This window comes from Falco peregrinus, chromosome 4 (genome assembly GCF_023634155.1).
Source record: "Falco peregrinus isolate bFalPer1 chromosome 4, bFalPer1.pri, whole genome shotgun sequence".
In the NCBI taxonomy this organism is placed as follows: Eukaryota; Metazoa; Chordata; class Aves; order Falconiformes; family Falconidae; genus Falco; species Falco peregrinus.
In genome coordinates, this window is record NC_073724.1 from 24,335,390 (window position 1) to 24,352,993 (window position 17,604).

The 17,604-nt window shown below is 36.3% G+C and overlaps 1 protein-coding gene across 10 annotated transcripts in view; it reads left to right on the plus strand.

Moving 5' to 3' along the window:
* STS (steroid sulfatase) overlaps nucleotides 1-17,604 on the plus strand; it is a 120,239-nt gene that overhangs the window by 9,482 nt on the left and 93,153 nt on the right. For 7 of the 10 annotated variants that reach the window (XM_055801139.1, XM_055801134.1, XM_055801135.1 and 4 more), the window contains exons 3-4: nucleotides 1,512-2,952; nucleotides 15,711-15,863. In XM_055801139.1, coding sequence (XP_055657114.1) covers nucleotides 15,718-15,863 — 146 coding nt within the window. In that variant the 5' untranslated portion in view covers nucleotides 1,512-2,952; nucleotides 15,711-15,717. The remainder of the gene's footprint in view (nucleotides 1-1,511; nucleotides 2,953-15,710; nucleotides 15,864-17,604) is intronic. The other 3 variants (XM_055801133.1, XM_055801130.1, XM_055801129.1) reach the window with 3 other exon arrangements.

Here is a 17,604-nt window from a genome sequence, read left to right on the forward strand (position 1 = left end):
GATCTTTTTATGCTTCATTTTGGTTTTCCATATCGAGTGTCTTGAACTGTCACATTAATTAACACAGACAAGTCTGCTTTTCATTCAATCTATTATTTTGTCATACATATCCTTGTTTTATCACTATTTTCTAATTTACATTATCACAAGTTTAATAATATTTTGTTTTAATAACATTTATTGAAAGTAAATATGATACATTTCTGAAGAGCTGCAGTGTATGTAAGTCAATGTATGTTTATATATGTAAGTGCAGTCAAACTTGGGTACAAATACTTCTGTGTTTTGCAGTGGATGTTGCATCTTGTCTGTTGTCTCTCTTGTACTGCTTGTGATGTTTATACGAAGGATTTTTTCTCAATACTTTCTAAAATGTGACCTATCTAAAAATATGATTGATCAAAGGGATTAAAAACTACCTGTTTTTTTTATTTAAGGGAGATAAAAAAATATTATTTTTTAATTGTCTTTGTATTACTTGTTAATACTTGCAACAACTGTAAGAAAATAGGTGCTGTTTTTGAAAGATTTAAGGTACAGCTAGCATTTGCTGTCTGTATTTGAGACAGATAAAAAGGTTGGTAATTTAGAATTGTTTCAAAGTTGTTACAGTACAATGTTATTTTAAAGTAGAGGGAGGAAAAATGCAGGAGAAAAGCTCAGAACAAGCTGTACTGATTTCTTGAACCACAGGAAAACGTAATTTAAACTTTGTATTTAGACAGCTGTTCAAAAACATTGGTTCAGTTTGATTTCTCCCAGTTATTGTTAGCTTCAGTGTTTTGCCTGGAAGAAAAGTAAATTTTTATATTTAGAATGTAAGGCTTGGGTTCCGTTAAGTTTTGTTAGCATTGATTGTCACACATCTTTGGACATGCATCTTTCTCTTCCTGATCAAGTTTCCATGTGAAAAATACATACATTGGGTTGGGGGGAGGAGGATAATATGTAAACTAGCAAGCACTTTTCAAAGTTTAATGAATGATTTTTCATGTTAGGGTCCTTGGACTTCCTGGGAGCAGTCACTTTCTAGGAGCACATAAGAGTTTCTAAGACAATTCATAGTGAGGAAACCAGGATGGGCTATGGTGTACAGTATTTATACAAAGAGAATCTCTAGATAGTTCTGTGCCTCCCATGGAAAAGTTTGAAAAACGCTGACCTGAAATTATACTTTAAAAGGTGTTTTAACGCAGTTTCTCAGAAGTTGCTATATAGATATTCTGCAGGAAAGCTTACCATGTGTACAGAATGCAGAAATGTACTTGAGATTATGGCACTGCCCTCTTTTTTCCAAAATTACAGCGCAAAGTCACTAGCATTTGAAAAGCTTAACAGGAGATCTTCAGTAATGAACTAAAATAAGTGTCTTGGTTAGGCATGTGTCTATATGCATTAGAGGAATATGTTGAGATGGTTCCCTACTAGTGGAGTAGTGTCTTACCAAGAAATAGTGTCGGTGTTGCATAATAAGTTCAGTGTCCTTCTTGCCGTCCACCATTCTGTTTCAGCTGACGTGGCTGGACTTCGTACCCATTTACCAGTGATAAGTGCAAGCCATCTTGTTTGAAAACTAGAGGCAGAAACTGGAACAAATCGGTGCTGCAAGGTAGAATACCTCTCCTGCCCTGAAGTCTGTCGTTCATATATAGTTTCTTTGTAAACAGAGGTCATGTATAGTTTGAGTTCATATTCTTTCATAGCTCAAAACAAATTCTCTATGGCAGGAAATAAGCAATTATGAGTAATAATAGCATATGCAGTGTTGTCTTTCCCTCATTAACTTAATGCAACATATTTTGTATAAAAAGGAAAAAAAGGATGGTAATAGTGTCTACTTTTGTCTGTAAGGTCCTATCAGCTACATTGGCAAATTATTTTGTAACAAATAACTTTGTTATTAGGTATTGCAGTGGAGTAGAACATTCCCTGCCTACAAGAAGTTAGGAAGAGAGCTTTACTTGAATCATAAAAGCATTTTGAACAATACAGAAAGCAGGGTGCTTGTGAATGAAAACATTTTCCAGCTGTGCAACGGTGGGTTTTCTCTTACCACTTAAGCTCTGGTTGTTTAAAAAGTAATGTTAAAAGTTTATGTAATTTTGATTACAGACTCTGTTTCAAGAATCAGATGGAAATGAATTGTTAAGTAGTTTTGGAGGGAGTTAGGTTCTGAAATAAGCTTGTGGTTTTGAAGTGGCTCTAGTTTATATGCAGTGTATGTAATCTGACAAAATCTGTTTGATTCAAAGGTAGAAGCCTGCAAGACTCAACTGTAACTTTTAAGGTTATATTACATAAATATAATCTATTCCTTTGTAATCTGACACACATCCCACTTGCTAACTGGGGTAAAGACAGTTACTGAGGGAACAGTATCTATAAGAGGAATCACTGAGATAAAGAGGATGGTAAAGTATAATAGAGAAGTAGAAAAGGTAAGGAAACAATCATTACTTCTGAACAGGTTGTATCTGCTAGGATTAAACAGAAAGACTACATTTGGGCAACTATGCTGAGAAAAGGAAGATGAAAGAGGAGAAGGCTATTTAACCAAGTGTTGAACAGAATCTGACCACACACACTTCTTGCTATGTAGTTTTGCAATGACTCATTAATAATATGGATTCCATATATCCTGTTTTCTCATAAACGTACTTTTTGCTTCTGCCTTTAGGGTGCTCTCTAGGTGGATTTTAGTAAGTGCAGACCTGTGGTAAATCCCTGTCAGACCAGCAGCTGAATCTGGTTTTAATACCAGGAGAGTCACGTTCACCAATAGGGAGTACTGTATACTGCTGGCCAGTGGAAGAGCCTGCCTTGTGGGGAGAGAAGTTGCGGAGGAGGCAAGCAGCAAGGCGCAGCAGCATCAAGAGTAGTAATGATAGAGTGGTAGCGATAATAGTACCTCAGCAAGCAGAATTGGAGGAGTCGAGCAGCTGCGTCCAAGAGGTATTCAGTCTGAGTTTATATTCTTGAGTAGAAGGGAATTTGGAATAGGGTAGGTCATGGTTTAGAAAGATTAGGATTGCAGAAGAGTTTGTGTGGTGGCTTCTTGAGTGTGTGAGAGGAAGTTTGGGGATAATGAGGAATGAAATAAAATTAGTTTAGGTTGAGGAGAGGGATAGGAGGAAGACAGGACATTTGAAATGGATTGTTAAGAAACAAGAATTGTGTCTCTGGCACTCTTGAGTTTCGAACTGCTTCACGTTCACAAGGAGAGTGATCTTGAATTTTTCACATTCTAAACAGATGTTTTAAACTAAAACATAATGGTGTCAATATAGCCTTTTTTTTTTTTTTACTTTCTTTTCTACATACTAAAGAATCAGTTGATCGGCCATACTTATGAGGAAATCTTAGGCTGAAGAGCTCATACAGACCTTTTTTCTTCTGACATTGTCTTAAACTAGCCAGATTGGTGTTTGTATGGTGTTGTACGCAAACATGTTTCTTAGGGAATCTCTAGTGTTACAAAAGCTGTTTAATTAGAAATCAAAGTCAGTAAAATAAAAGGGCACTTTATCCTTTTTTTTGTTGTTGTTTATATTCTGCACTGCTGACAGCACTGGCAACTATGATGAAGAAAATTAGAAGCTGTTGACATGGATTAGTCATTTACAAAAGTTCCTCTTAGCTGTTGAAGAAGCATCATGTCTCCAGTTCATATAAGTTTATTATAATATCTACATATGTTGGCTATTGTAGCAGTTGTCTACTAATAGCAGTAAAATATTAGTCCTGAAAAATGCATGTTAGACAGAGGAAATTATATGTTCTTTCTCACTGATAAACAGAATCCATCCTTTAAAAACTTAATGTTGTGTTGTACCTAAAGGCACAGAGTGAAGGAAAATGTCCTTTCTTAAAAACTAATTTAAAGACATTCTGATATGACTGAAAAAGCATGTTATTCACTTCAGACATATTTGCAGCATGCTCTGGTCCAGGCCAAAAGATAATGAGACCCCTGGAGCTATTACCGAGAAACTGTTCAAATGTTAAAAGGAAGTTGATACTGGTGTACCACAAGAAAATGGAAAAAATGCCTTTTTTGAATACTTTTAATATTTATTTATGCTTTTAAAATGTTATAAAAAATAAGATGAAAATGAAGTGAATTACTATAGTCTTGAGGTGATGATAATTTTCATTCTGTTGTGTTGGGATTTTGTCTCTTAGCACCTGTGTGTGAAGGAATAATGTTTTGTTTTAACAGCAGGAATTTAAAAGTTTCCTAGGGTTGCTATGAAAGAGAGAAAGAACTAGAGAAAAGAAAGGAAAGGAGGAGGGGAGGGAAGGAATAAGAGTTTTCCACTCACACAGGGCAGAAAGAACCTGTGTAATTTGTAGCTTAAATTGCTGTTTTTCCTGTATTGATGTAATACAGTGTATGCATTTCTACACTGTCTGTTCAAGATTATTTTTTTTTTCTTTCAGACTCCAAGAACCCACTTAGCCTTTTCTTGTATTGTAGGCAGATATTTCTAGTCTTAAAATTATTTCTTGTTTCTGATATCCTTAATTTTAAGACTTACATTGTAATCATTGCCTAATCTGATGATGTTTAATTTCTGTCCCTCAAATATTCCCCCAAACTAAGTACATTCACCGTTTTTTTTTTTCTCTCTTTGATGAGGGAGTAAGTTGTTCCTTTGTATGCTTACTGAAATTTGTAAATGATCAAATCTTTGGAATTTGCATAAAAAGTTGGCTAATGTATATGCCTTATTGTGCAAATGCTTTTGCCCTTTGGCTTGCACATTTTGTGGAAGAATCTGATCTATGTAATTTACAATCAGGTAGCTGTGCAGCTCAAAATCCTTCTTTTCCTAATTGTACAAGTGTTCTTTCCAGAGTAAATATTTTCCTGGTTTATAAAACCTCCTAGTTTTGTGAACCTTGTGTTTTGTTTTCAAATCTGTTTTCCAATAATTGTATTTGGTTGTAAAGGTTTCTTACTTTTAGTGTTTACAATGAATAATGCTAGTAAAATATCTCTGCATTAGAGCTGGTCCCACCCCCCATTTCTGAAGCTTTTTTTTTTGCCATATTAATTGGGGGAAAATTAAAGTTGTGAATGGATAATTCTGTAACCTTTGTTCTAATTTTTCATTAGGTCATGAAAAATGGGTGGTTTGGGGTTTGATTTTTTGATTTCCTGTTCAAAATAGCATAGTTAAAATATCTCCCAGGCCACAAGAAATACAGAAGTGGTTTATCAAAAGAATTCCAAAAAAAATGTTATGAGACATTCATGACTATTTTCAGAATGAGGACATACCATCCTCTGAATATTAGTTGTATGACAAGTAACAGATTTTCCTTTGTTTTAAAAACTGTAGAGAAGCAACTTGGTCTTAAATAAGCAGCTACACTTGTTTACTTTAAATGTTTCTTACTTGTGCAAATTGAAAGGAAGGAGAAGCTATTCATTTATGTCTTGTGACCCTCCTGCTTATACCAGAAACACTGTAAGTCAGTCAATCTTGAATTAGTTTTTACTTAGAAGCTTTGACATTTCTCTGTCTGGTAAAAGGTTCGCTTTTGGAGTCTAGATGGGTTGGATCACAACAAAGAAACTTTTGGCTAATGGTAGTGAAAGTAATTTGCCATTGGTCCATTCATCCCTTTTCATTTGAAATGGGGTGGGTTGGTCCTGGCTGATAGCTAAGCACCCACATTGATGCTTCCTCACTTCTTTCCCCCCCTCTCCAGTGAGATGGGGGAGGAAATAGGAGGAACAGGAGTGAGAAGAATCATGGGTTGAAGTAAAGACAAGGAAATCGCTTACCAAGTACTGTCATGGGCAGAACAACTTGGGGAATTTAACTGAATTTATTGCCAGGTAGCCTATATGTTTAATTACGGATTGGAGTATTGAAAAACAGCAAAAACAGGACAAATATTTAAACATACAGGAAAAACACCCTTCCTTCCACTTTCCCTGGCTCAGCTTCAGATTCCTCCTTCCTTCAGATTCTACCTTCCTAGGCTCCACGCCTCACTGCAGACATCGCTTCCTGCTGTGTTACTGCCGCAGGTTGTGCTCAGTTCCTTCAGTGGGCAATGGGTGGCACACGAGGATGAAGTCAGTGTGTAGCTGTTTCCCTCTGCCACTCCTTGCTGCTCCCTTTTTTCCTATCCCCTGCTGTGGGTCCTCTACGAGCTGCAGTCCCTTTAGGCATGTACCTGCTCCAGTATGGAGCACCTGCTACTGCTTTGGCCCTGTTGTTGTTTCTCCTCCTCCTCTCTGTCTCCCCATCACCTCTGTGTTCCTTCCCCCAAGCGTTTACTGCCCTTCCTTTAATATATTTCCCCAAGGTGCCACCAGCCTGGCTGATGGGCTCAGCTGTGTCCTGCAGTAGGTCCATTGCAGAGCTGGCTGGAACTGATGGTGTTTGGCACAGGGCAGCCCCTGGTCTGTCCTCACAGAGGCCCCTCTGCAGCCTGCTGCTGCCAACACATTGACACCTGCATCCAGTACATTACCATGAAAAAGTGGTGTTGGTTTCAGTAGCTTGGTAAACTGAGATAATCCAAATGCAGATACAAATGATACTTTGTTTTGATAAACATGGGAGTGTTTTGATAAACATGGGAGGTGTGTTTTTTTCTTACACTGATGTTTTTCCTAATATTGTTTCTGGGAAAGAAGGTGGAGGTTGGACATAAGTAATACTCCAGACACAACTGTTTCCTCCCGTTCAGTTTGCATACCTTCTAATACAGCCATTCTCAGTCTGCAGTGGGACAGATTGAACAGCTCCTTGTGGACAAACAAGAGGGCTGCTTGCAGAACCCCTTTCTCCATCAAATTGTCTGTGTATATCTGTACTGTAGGATGAGTACACCATTACTCTCTCTTCTTCTACCCCTCATGTGACAGGACAAATATGTGCATCATTGTCCTGTGATGAGAATGAATGCATTCCCCACGGTGTAATGGGGATCAGGAGAACATGTGTGATACTTGAGCATGGGAGTAGGTGCATTCCAGTGGCATGACCAAAATACACGTATTCATGTGAATTGCTGGATAGTGCCCATACACATTAACAGCCTTATTCTTGTCAGGAGCTAAAATGTTTTTTCCTCTGTGACAAGGGCCTTGTGAAAGAAGGTAATAGGGTCTAGCAATGACCGACCAGTCACAAGCTGGTGTGGTTGCCTTTTGTGTGTGTAGCCCTTAGGAAGAGGGCAGCAGGGAGTAGGGAACCACAGTCAGGCTGAGCTCACAGTCTGTTGGTTGGTCACCTCTGACAACAGCTTCCTTGAAGTATCATCTGACTTGAATAACTGGGGAATGTAATTTCTATTCTGTCAGAACTCTGTCAGAGATAAAGTTTGTCTGATCAGACTTGTGATTGTAACCTAAATACAGGGTTGGCTATACTAACTTCAATCACAGAATTGCCAGTGTCCCTATAAAATGATCCTTGCTGCTGGATGTAATCACTCTTACATCAAATATCTTTTGTTTGAGATTAATGAAAGAATATTTTAAATGGAATATTCATCAGATTGCTAGATTCATCTGGAAGGGAAAAATACTTATATGCAGCCCTTGGAGCAAAATTTTGCTGAAACTCATGAGAAGTTGTCTTCATTTCTCAGATTTCAGTGGAATTACTCACAGAGTAAGAAACTTACACCAGTAAGGTTGGTGGAGGATGTTATACTAATTGAAAAATGTAGTGGTTGCTTATTACACTAAGTTGTTTTAAAATATTTTATGCTGAGCACATACAGGCAATCCCACCATCAAGGTGGGATTTATTTCATGTAACTTTATTTCTTTTCTATACATCTAGTCTAAACTAGGTGTTCAGACTTTCTCTAGTCTGTGGAAAAAGTTCATGAACATCACTGCAACACTTCTTTATACCAATCTTAAGAAGAGATGAATCATATTCTTAAGGTGCCTGTCTCTTCCTATTAATTAGAGAGGAAGCATAGATAATTAGCTCAGGCTGAATGCATAACTTTAAGATGAATAAATTCAGATAGATTGCACCATGAGTGCCTAGTTGATATGGGCCATCTAGGCATTTAACTTCTACGAGGGTAAAATTAATATTGGCTGAATGCAGCCTTTTTTCAATTTTTGTATCTCATACAATCAGCTGTATCGAGAGCCCTTAAGTGTTATCATAATCTGAGTGTAAATAACAGTAGAGCTGTTTTTAAAATAATAATCCTACACTTTGAGAACAAATTAATGCAAATGCAACTTCTCCTTTCTTTAAATGAAACATCCTTTTGGAAGTAGTATAACATACTGGATCATTTTATTTATGTGCTACTTGCTAGCTTTATGTAGCAAAGAAAAATTAACTGGCAATTTCACTGCAATTCCTCTGGTAAACAACTTTTACTAGAAGAGTGATTGTAGAGAGAGGAATATTATGTTATGAAGTCCAGTGCTTTGATTTTGACAGACTCCAGAGGATGCCAGTAAGTAATCAGGGGAGAGACAGTTTTGGGATGGGTTTGAGGGGTTTCTTTTCCTGTTAGGTTTCATGTTTTCCTCTGACAGGCATTTGAAGACTAACATTTCAATGAAAAAGGCTTAGAAACTGCTTTCAAATTTAATGAAATTAAAATCCAGTGCTAAGTGGTTGGCTGCTTGTCTTAATGTCCCTCCAAAAATTTACAGTAGGACTTAGAGACTAACCTGCAGATCTGAGTGCTGTCCTGGTGAAGGCAGTGAATTGGTGGACTTGAGTGTCTTAGTCCGGTATTACGTGTAGTTAGACTTTTTTCCTTTTTAGACATTTTGTGATAGATTACTCTGAATATGAATGGATACTCGGAAGAGACCAGTTTGGCCGTAGTTGGTTGATGGTGAAGAAACTGCAGCCAGTCAGTGAGATGAAGGTATGGTTTGTATGTTGGGGTAATTCAAATGGACGTAACAAAACTCTTCTGTTAATTCCACATGTAAGACTCGCAGTCCTGTGGAGCTGTACAGTCTTTATCTGCTTGCTTATGATGAAACCAGAAGTACAAAGTTTTAGTCACGTAAGTTCTTCTTCCTCATGTCCATTTGACCATCTTGAAAAAAGGCAGTATCAAAAGTAGTTATTTCACACATCATCTAGTTCTGGTATATTAAAAAAACCCTGACTCATCAGCTTTCAAAACTATTAATTAAGCTGGATATCATGGATGAGTTTAGTTAAGGCCTCAAAGTATGTAATCAAGTGTCCTATTATATTGGGTAATATAGCATTGTAAAGTTCTTATTCTAATAGGCATATACATTAAAACAGATACTTAATAATAGCATGTCATCAGCTTTACACACATTGTCAATCAGCATCATGTAATATTTACTGAAGCTGATAGGGTGTTCAGAAACAAATCTTTCTCATCTCTCATCTTCCTGTTACATCAACATCTAATGGTGATTTATTATATATCTACACTAAGCACAAGATGGATTCAGAAAGATACAGATCTAAAATACTTTTGAACTGGTGAACTGTAAAGACACATTTTAGTGATCTGTGATTACTGAATCTGAAAGATTTATTTTCATTGTTTAGAACACTTGTCTCTGGTTTCCAGGAAGTGCTATGGCACGAACACTAGTAGTTACTTTTTGTAGCTTTTTTTAACCTTTTTTTTTTTTAATTAGATTATTTTTCTCTCTCAGGATGGTGCATAACTGGCAAATAGGATGACTATCTGTGTTATCTTGTGGTTCTCTTTTATTATATTGCTGACCAGAGCCCATATAGAACATTAAATTTCTAATGAGCATTTGGCTAACAAAAGGAAAAGAGTATATGCTCCGATACGTGTATGGAATTATACAGTATTTTTATTACAAATAATATAATGACATTCTATCACAAAACAGAATCTTTTTCTTCCATTCAGGTTATAATTTACTACCAGAAATAATGTTTATTATATATTAATACTGCCATTAAGTTATGAAATTTAGTTGAGATCAAACTAGCAAATTCTTGAGAGGCAATTTAAAAAAGATACCTAAATTGAACTTATATCTGATGGAGGATATGTGGCTTCATCTCTGTTTGATTCAGTCCAAGTAATTAATCATGCTTGAACAAGAAACACGATTATGTGTTCTGGGGTTTTTCCCAGCTCATGTTAAGTGAAATTTCTGTCTTGCAATGAGACAACTTTTAATAAATTAGATACAGATTTTCATTTATGTACATCATTACCTGAAGATGCATATTGAAATCCAATGACACGTCTCAGAAAAGCATTCTAGTTGTTTTACAGACACAGATAACAGTTTATAGATAGGTACAGACACACCCAGCCTTCTTTGCCCACACAGTGAGAGAGGTGAATGCAGATCTGTTCCAGCTGGGGAAACAAGTAGTTGTCCTGATCTGCCACTGAATCTGAAGTGCCTAGCCAATAGGTAGGATGGAAGATTCCCATGTCCCTTAGGCTTTTCTGGAAAAGAAGAAAAACCCAAAACACCCAACAACTAATAAGCACTTCAAATACACCTGGACCTGAGGAAGCAGGAAGAGTACATCTGGCTCTGAGGACTGAAGAGGTTTCTGAGAAGGTCTCTTACCAGGGAGGGTGAGAAATAACAAAATATTGAAAAATCAGCATTAAGAAATATCGAGTTTACACTACAAAAATAAATATTAGAAGCAATCATATTATGGACATTGAGTTATCAGTGATGAGTTAGAATGAAGTAACTTGACTTATTGCATAGTCTTAGCAAATGCAAACTAATATTTGAATGAATTAGCATTAGGAGCAGGCCAGAAGCATATGGTTTTATTTCTCGTTTTGGAGTCATATGACATAAAAGATGCAACAGATACAACTGATCTGTAAGAAAAGAGTTAGCAGAGATTTGAACAAATCTTAAGCTGGTATCAGAAAAATTATTATTATTATATAGTATTTCTTCACCATTTGTTACAATTTAAAAACTTACTTTTTTATTTCTCATAGAGCTAAGGGATTTTCTCTTTGTAGAATCTTATGGAGGTTTTCTTCTAGTTTGTTTCCAGTGTGATTTTTATGACTTTGGGAAATTTTTGGAGTTCTGGCATTCAATTAAGCAAGGCAAAATTATTTATTTATTTATTTATTGCTTACTGCTTAAGGATGGCACAGCATTTTTTAATGAGGTGACTATCTTTAAATATTGCTTATTTCATCAGAAAAGACTATACCTGAAAGGCTAAAGTATATTAAGCATTTTCTTGAAGGATTTTGTTACATTAAAAGAGTAGTTTAGAGATAAATTGCTTAATCAAACTGAATGAAAATGCTTGGATGATTCAGTTGGGAAGAAGGGTTTGAAAGAGTTTCATATAATTGTTCTTGTAAGAGAGGCATGTGTCTGTAGTAATCAGCATAAGGATGAAACAACTACCCATATCTTGAGCCAAATATCGTGAGAGGAAGGAAAAGAAGGCAACATTTTGGCTCCTGTACGATCTGCCAACTTTTTTTTAACGCAGAAGAATAAAATTTAAAAGAAGCGTTTGTTAAATCCATATGAAATATCATCAAACAGTGTAATATATTTGTGATTTGTTTTCATCCATTTATTCTTACACATTTATATTTAATTTGCTTCAATACAGATAGAAAATATATATTAGAATCCCAAAAATGTAATTTGAAGATATGTAGAAAATGTAAGATGTGTGTATATGCATGCACATACATGTGCAGATGTATCAACATATCTATATATGTGTGCATATATGGTAGTTTGAAAATGCATGTATGAAATCCAAATTCTTATATGGCTGTCATAGAAAATTAATCACCTCTTAAATCTGTTGAACCTAGCAGCCATCTTGGGAAGAAAGAAGGTACTGTTAGTCCTATTACATCACAGGGAAGGTGAAGGAGAGGTTAAAAATTGTACTTGTGTCCCCTACATGATTTTAAGGTAAAATGTTGCCACCTGAATCTAAAATGTAAGCCTTCAAAGCTGAAGCCTACTGCAGGAACATCTAAAGGAAGTTGTGAAAATAATAATAATAACATAATCAAATTGGTTCAATGCAAAAAAAAAAAACCAAATAAAAAAAAGTTAATTGGTTCAAAATGAAATGAAACAAATTCATAAGGGCAAAAATATCCACGGGGAGCTATGCAGTATAGTGCTTTCCTGTCTTAAACTACCCTAAATACTGACTGCCAAAATCTAGAAGGGTGCATTAAAGGAATATACTTGCCAAATTTCTTAAGTTTTCTCTTTAAGTATTTGGTTTGGCTGCTTTTGGAGACCAAATACTAGGTTAAGTGGAAGCTTCATCTAGTTTGTGTAGTCATTTTCTTGTTAGATCTGCACATGCCTGTCTGGTGTGATACAGATGAGCCTCAGCATTCTCAGACCTTCATTCTTCTAATGTCCTTCCCTTTTTACTCCTCTGAATTTCTTTGCTGTTGTCTGTTCCAGTTAATTTCATCCATCCAGTTTTTCTTGCTTTCCAAGCACATCCCATCAAGATGCATGAAAGTCTGCTGCAGAGAGTATGCCAGAGAAATCAGAATTGTTGGGATTAATTTTTTCTCCTGTTTCCTTGTTGATCTCACCTCAGGGACATGATATCAGGTGGAGGCAAATAGCCCAATGCATGAGAGTGTCTATAGATACTCCTTTGGAGTGGAGGAGTATCCAGCAATATTGTATCAGAGACATCTTTCAATAATATATTTTTTGTTGTTTGCAAAATAAGAAATGGAGGTACTAAATGAGGTTAACTTCTGCAGAAATAGGTCCAGACAACAAGATTTGCAGCCACTATGCAAATGACAATCCAGCTGATAGTGGCCACAGCAATTGTTAACTTTACGGTGTAGATTTATTTAAAATACTGTATGAAGAGGCTGTATAACATGTGCAGCAGAATATTTTCAAGTTTGACCAGGATGCTTAATTTTCTTAAGTATTTTGGTGAACAGGCTATTTTCCTGCTGATGTCTCTATACAGACTTGAAATCACTTTAGAAGTCAGATAAATTGTAGTCAGTTAATTTCTAAGATATTTTACTAATTTTTTAGATTTCTTTCATTCTGGAAAATGAAATACAGCTAGTACTATGGTTTCCAACAGTAACTTTGCTCAGTAAAAGGAAAATTAATTTGCACTATGCACTAGTGGCTAAAGACCCCTCACATATTCAAAAAGATTACCCTCCATAGCTCCATACCTTCTAATGAAAAGACAGGATGTTTTGTTTCTACCAGTTGAATTAAACCTTGCAATTGCTGTTTGTAAAACTTGCAAAACCAGCTAGCTTTGTTCCTTTAAAATGAAGGTTTTATTAGTGGCAGGAATTTATATTTCTAGATTTTATTTGGAGAATGTGAAGCCTACAGCAAAACTGAGGGCACTCAGTAATTCTATGAAATACATGTGCAGGTCCTGTGAGCGTTCATACAACTCAACATATAATGTCAGCAACATATACGTAACCCTTTATAACATCCATATTGCCATGAGCCTTGAGACCCTCCCAGTTTGAACAGTGGAGTAGGAAGATAGGATATGGCAGCAGGTATTTCCTATTCTGTGGGGTCAGCGTGTTACTTATTCCCTTGCAGCACATGGGAAGCAAATGATGCTTGTTTATCCTTTCAGGGAAGAAAGGCAATTCTACTGCAGGGATTAAAATTCTGCAGTGTGGCAGGTGCTACACAGCTTCATTAGTATGGTAGTTTGATGAAGGGTTGGTTAGATGCATCCTGCCAAGCAGAACGGCATTTATTGTTTTAGTCTTAAAGTTTGTGTATGTATTTTCCATGTCTGAAATAAAGTAGATTGCTTCACACAGAATATACCAGGTAACGAGCTGTTGCCACTGTGGTAAGGCTGGGATCTTTAGATCTTGCTGGCTGAAGTTTAAACCAGAATTGTTGTCAAAGTGAGGTCAATGGCTCTAAAGCCTATGTTCAGCAGTAAAAATCTGCTAATACATTTATTAGTGTTTTATCTGTATATGAACAAGCACTAAAAGAGTTAAAATCCTCTTTGCATCTATATTTTCTGACAGAGTGGCAATAATGAAGGTGGGAGTCAGAATTCTTAAGTCTATGTTGGTAAATCCCCGCTATTTTCACCTCTTCTTACTTGTGTCTGTCCCAAGCCTTATTTTATCCAGGCTCTTTCCAGGCAGACCTTGACATCTGCCTTAATTGTAACTCCTCACCTCTTTTATCCCAGACACTCCCAGTTCTCTCACCTCTTCTCCTCAATTTGTTTTCCTATCCACTGTGATACTATCCCTTCCAGTTTCTTAAACCCTCTACCATTTCTCCTCATTTCAACCTCCAATTCTCCTTCCAGCTGGGTCTCAAGCTTTACTTCTTGCGCTTCATTCAAGTCAGCGCAAGCTCTTCTAGTTCTGAATACTTCACCATCTCTACAGATATTTTTACACACCACACTTTTTTTTGTGAATTTGTGAATGTCTCTCTTGTTATCTAGTCTCTTTGTACCAGTTTTTCCAGTTCTGGCTTCTTTATCTTCTCTCCAGTTACTTTTATCTGCCATAACTCATTGATTTACAGTTGTTTTCTTTCTTGACCTGCTGTCCCCATTCTCTCTGGAGATTCTTGTTTCTAGTTCCTTTTCCTACTCTTTCACGTTTTTTATTCCATCTTAGTTTCCTCTGTTTTCCTTCCTGCGTCAGCATAATCCAGAGTGCAGGTGTGACTCATGCCTCATCTGCATTTGAAAAAGGCTGCCTGCATCCAGAAAAGATGGGAATATTACTAGAGTCACAAGAGAGATGCTGTTGTGATGTGTGTACCTGGCACAGTCAACCACAGCCTAGAGACACTCAGTTTCAGCCAGGGCATAGTCAATGCAGTTTAAAACAGAGATATGACAAGTCCCTGTTTAGGTGAAATAGCATTCATAGCATGCACACCTGCAAATAGACTGTGCTTTTATCATAAAACCATATAATAATACATTGTCTTGTGTCCAATTCAATCTTCTTCCTTTTTAAGTTGGATATAGCATGAATATTGTTTATAGAACATTGTGATAATGATACCAAATATGTTTACATAATTTTGCTGTAGACCCTGGTACTTAAGAGGTTTGTGAAGAGCTTTTTCTTAAAAATAACTTTCAATAGTTTCATAATGCATCTCTTCATCCTCTTTTCCATAATGCTTTTTCCTGCCAAAAAACTCGAGCTGGATTTTTTTTCTGCCTTGTTAAAGAGAAATTCAGTCATTTACTTCAGTAGCAGAATTGATGAACTTTTTTTCTACAGTGAACCTTGGAAATTTTGGTCCTAAATGATTTGAGTTTCCGTGTTCTTCAAATCACATTTATACATTAAAAAAAAATAAATAAAAATCTTATTTTCTCTCATGATTTATTGTTGTATAATGCATCTGTGTGTGCAAAAGTATTGTCACTGAGGTTGTAACTAGTTTTTTGATCGTCTTTATTTAAAGCCTTCATCTGTGTGAAGGGGTGAAGGAAAAATTAGCTATATACTAAAAGATGTATTTTTATTTTTAAGAAATATGAGAGGGAAAATAATGTTTAAAAAAAAAACCACTTTGGAAAAAAACCCGACAAATAAAAAAATATAGTCTTTTTTTTTTCTTCTACTATACAATCCAGGGCAATAATAGGATTAAATTAGATGAACAGTCAAATATTTTTTTTAAAAAAAGTCTATTATGTTTTCTACTTGTTCTTACACACCAGGACGAAGATGAGACTCTTTTTATTTCTAATAATTTGCCAGTGTGCCATAAACAGTGTCAAAACACACAGTGCTTCAAGTCCCAATGTCATTTTACTGATGGCTGATGATCTTGGTATTGGAGACCTGGGATGTTACGGGAACAGAACCTTAAGGTATGATGATACATTTGGGGGAGTCATAGCTTTATATTTAGTTTTTCTATGAATTTGTAAAGTTTAAAACCTAAAAGTATTCAGAGATTTTATTAGATTCTTTATAGGTAATCAAAGTTGATAACCTTTCCAGAGAATAGAATATTTCATCTTTGTTTTCTTAATAAGAAAAGAATTATCTGATGTGTTTATCCTGCTGAGAAGTTGCATTGTAAGCAGAGAATTCAGCAGCCAACCAAATAAGGGTAGGTCTAAGGAAGCAAAGTATAATCAACAGTCTTCTTTTAAAATACGCATGACACAAATACTATAGATTAAGGACATTTTGAAGCACTCATGATTGGAGACAAACTTGTCAGTAACCAATTGGAAATAAAATGCTGATTTTTTCCCTTCATTTCTATCCATGCTGTAGTCAATAAATTAATTAAAATAAATGTTAATATACCCGAGTAACACAGCAGTGTTCCACAGTATGTTTCTGACTGCCAGCTTAGGTATGATGTTTGTGTAAACAACACAAGTTGTACCTTGTCACTGTGTTTCAGTGGTGCAAAATTTTTTATCAAGTTAAATAAAACATTCAGACTAAAAGCACTGTCTTGCCAAATGTTAAATATCCTTGTTTCTGCTGAAGTTAATTAGCAGTAAAAGCTCTTCATAACTCAATCTCAAAAAAAAAACCCAACCCCAAAACAAAATACCAAACACACACCCCCAAACCCCACCCCTTACATTACAGTTTCTAGTTTTACACAGGAAAAAAGTATATACAACAGCAATGCTTGGATCACTCCTATGACAAGGACCAGGACTGCTCCAAGATCTGTGTTCTCTGATGTGAGAATTCAGAATTAGATCTTTGGAATATGAAGAAATTTCATCATACTGCTTGTTGTCAGTAGATGATGTTATAAATAGCAAAGAAATCTGTTGGAAAATTAATATTTCTGACTATTGAGACTTAGATGCTGGGAACACTGCTGCACCTTGAGGTCACGGTCATTAATCTCCCAGGTCAGGGACCTACTGGAGCATGCTGCAGCTCCTGGCCAGACTGCATTCCTAGGGTGGTTTTTTTTTCTGTGGAGCCAAGGGCACAGGATTTCTTCCTGCACAAACCAATTTTCATCTGCATGGTGAGCTAGGTCACGGACAAATTTTCCATGCAGATATGGAAAATTTGATGTGCTCCTAGGTCTAATATTTCAGACATAGTTGTGTCAGACATGTAAACATGTAAACGTTAATATAGAGCCTAATGGAGAGTCATAACCATTTGAAGCTCCCCTAATAAGATGCCACCACACATTGCCCCTACCCCAAAAAAACTTTTGTTAGGGAAAGATGGAAATGACACCAAGTAGGGAGTCAGGAGGCACAACCTTTCTTCAGTCTCTCCTCATTGCTGAAGCAGAAAGGCTGTTTAAGTACCCAAATTACAGTTCCGAGTCAAGGAATGCTTTAAAAAGGGTTGCAATACAATATGTCCACATGTCACAGTTTAGTACTGTTCATGAAGAGGAAAGGAGGAAAAAGATTTTTGACACAATGCCACAGTGTCTCAGTTCAGTGTTGCTACTTAATGTAAAAAGATTTGACATGATAGTATTTAGAATTGGAACCACTTCCCTACCTCCACCCCCCATGGTTTTCATAATTTACATACAGTAAATCGTAACTTGATTTTCCTGGTAGTTTTTGCCTCAGATGCCTTGATCTCACCATGCTGATTTCCAGA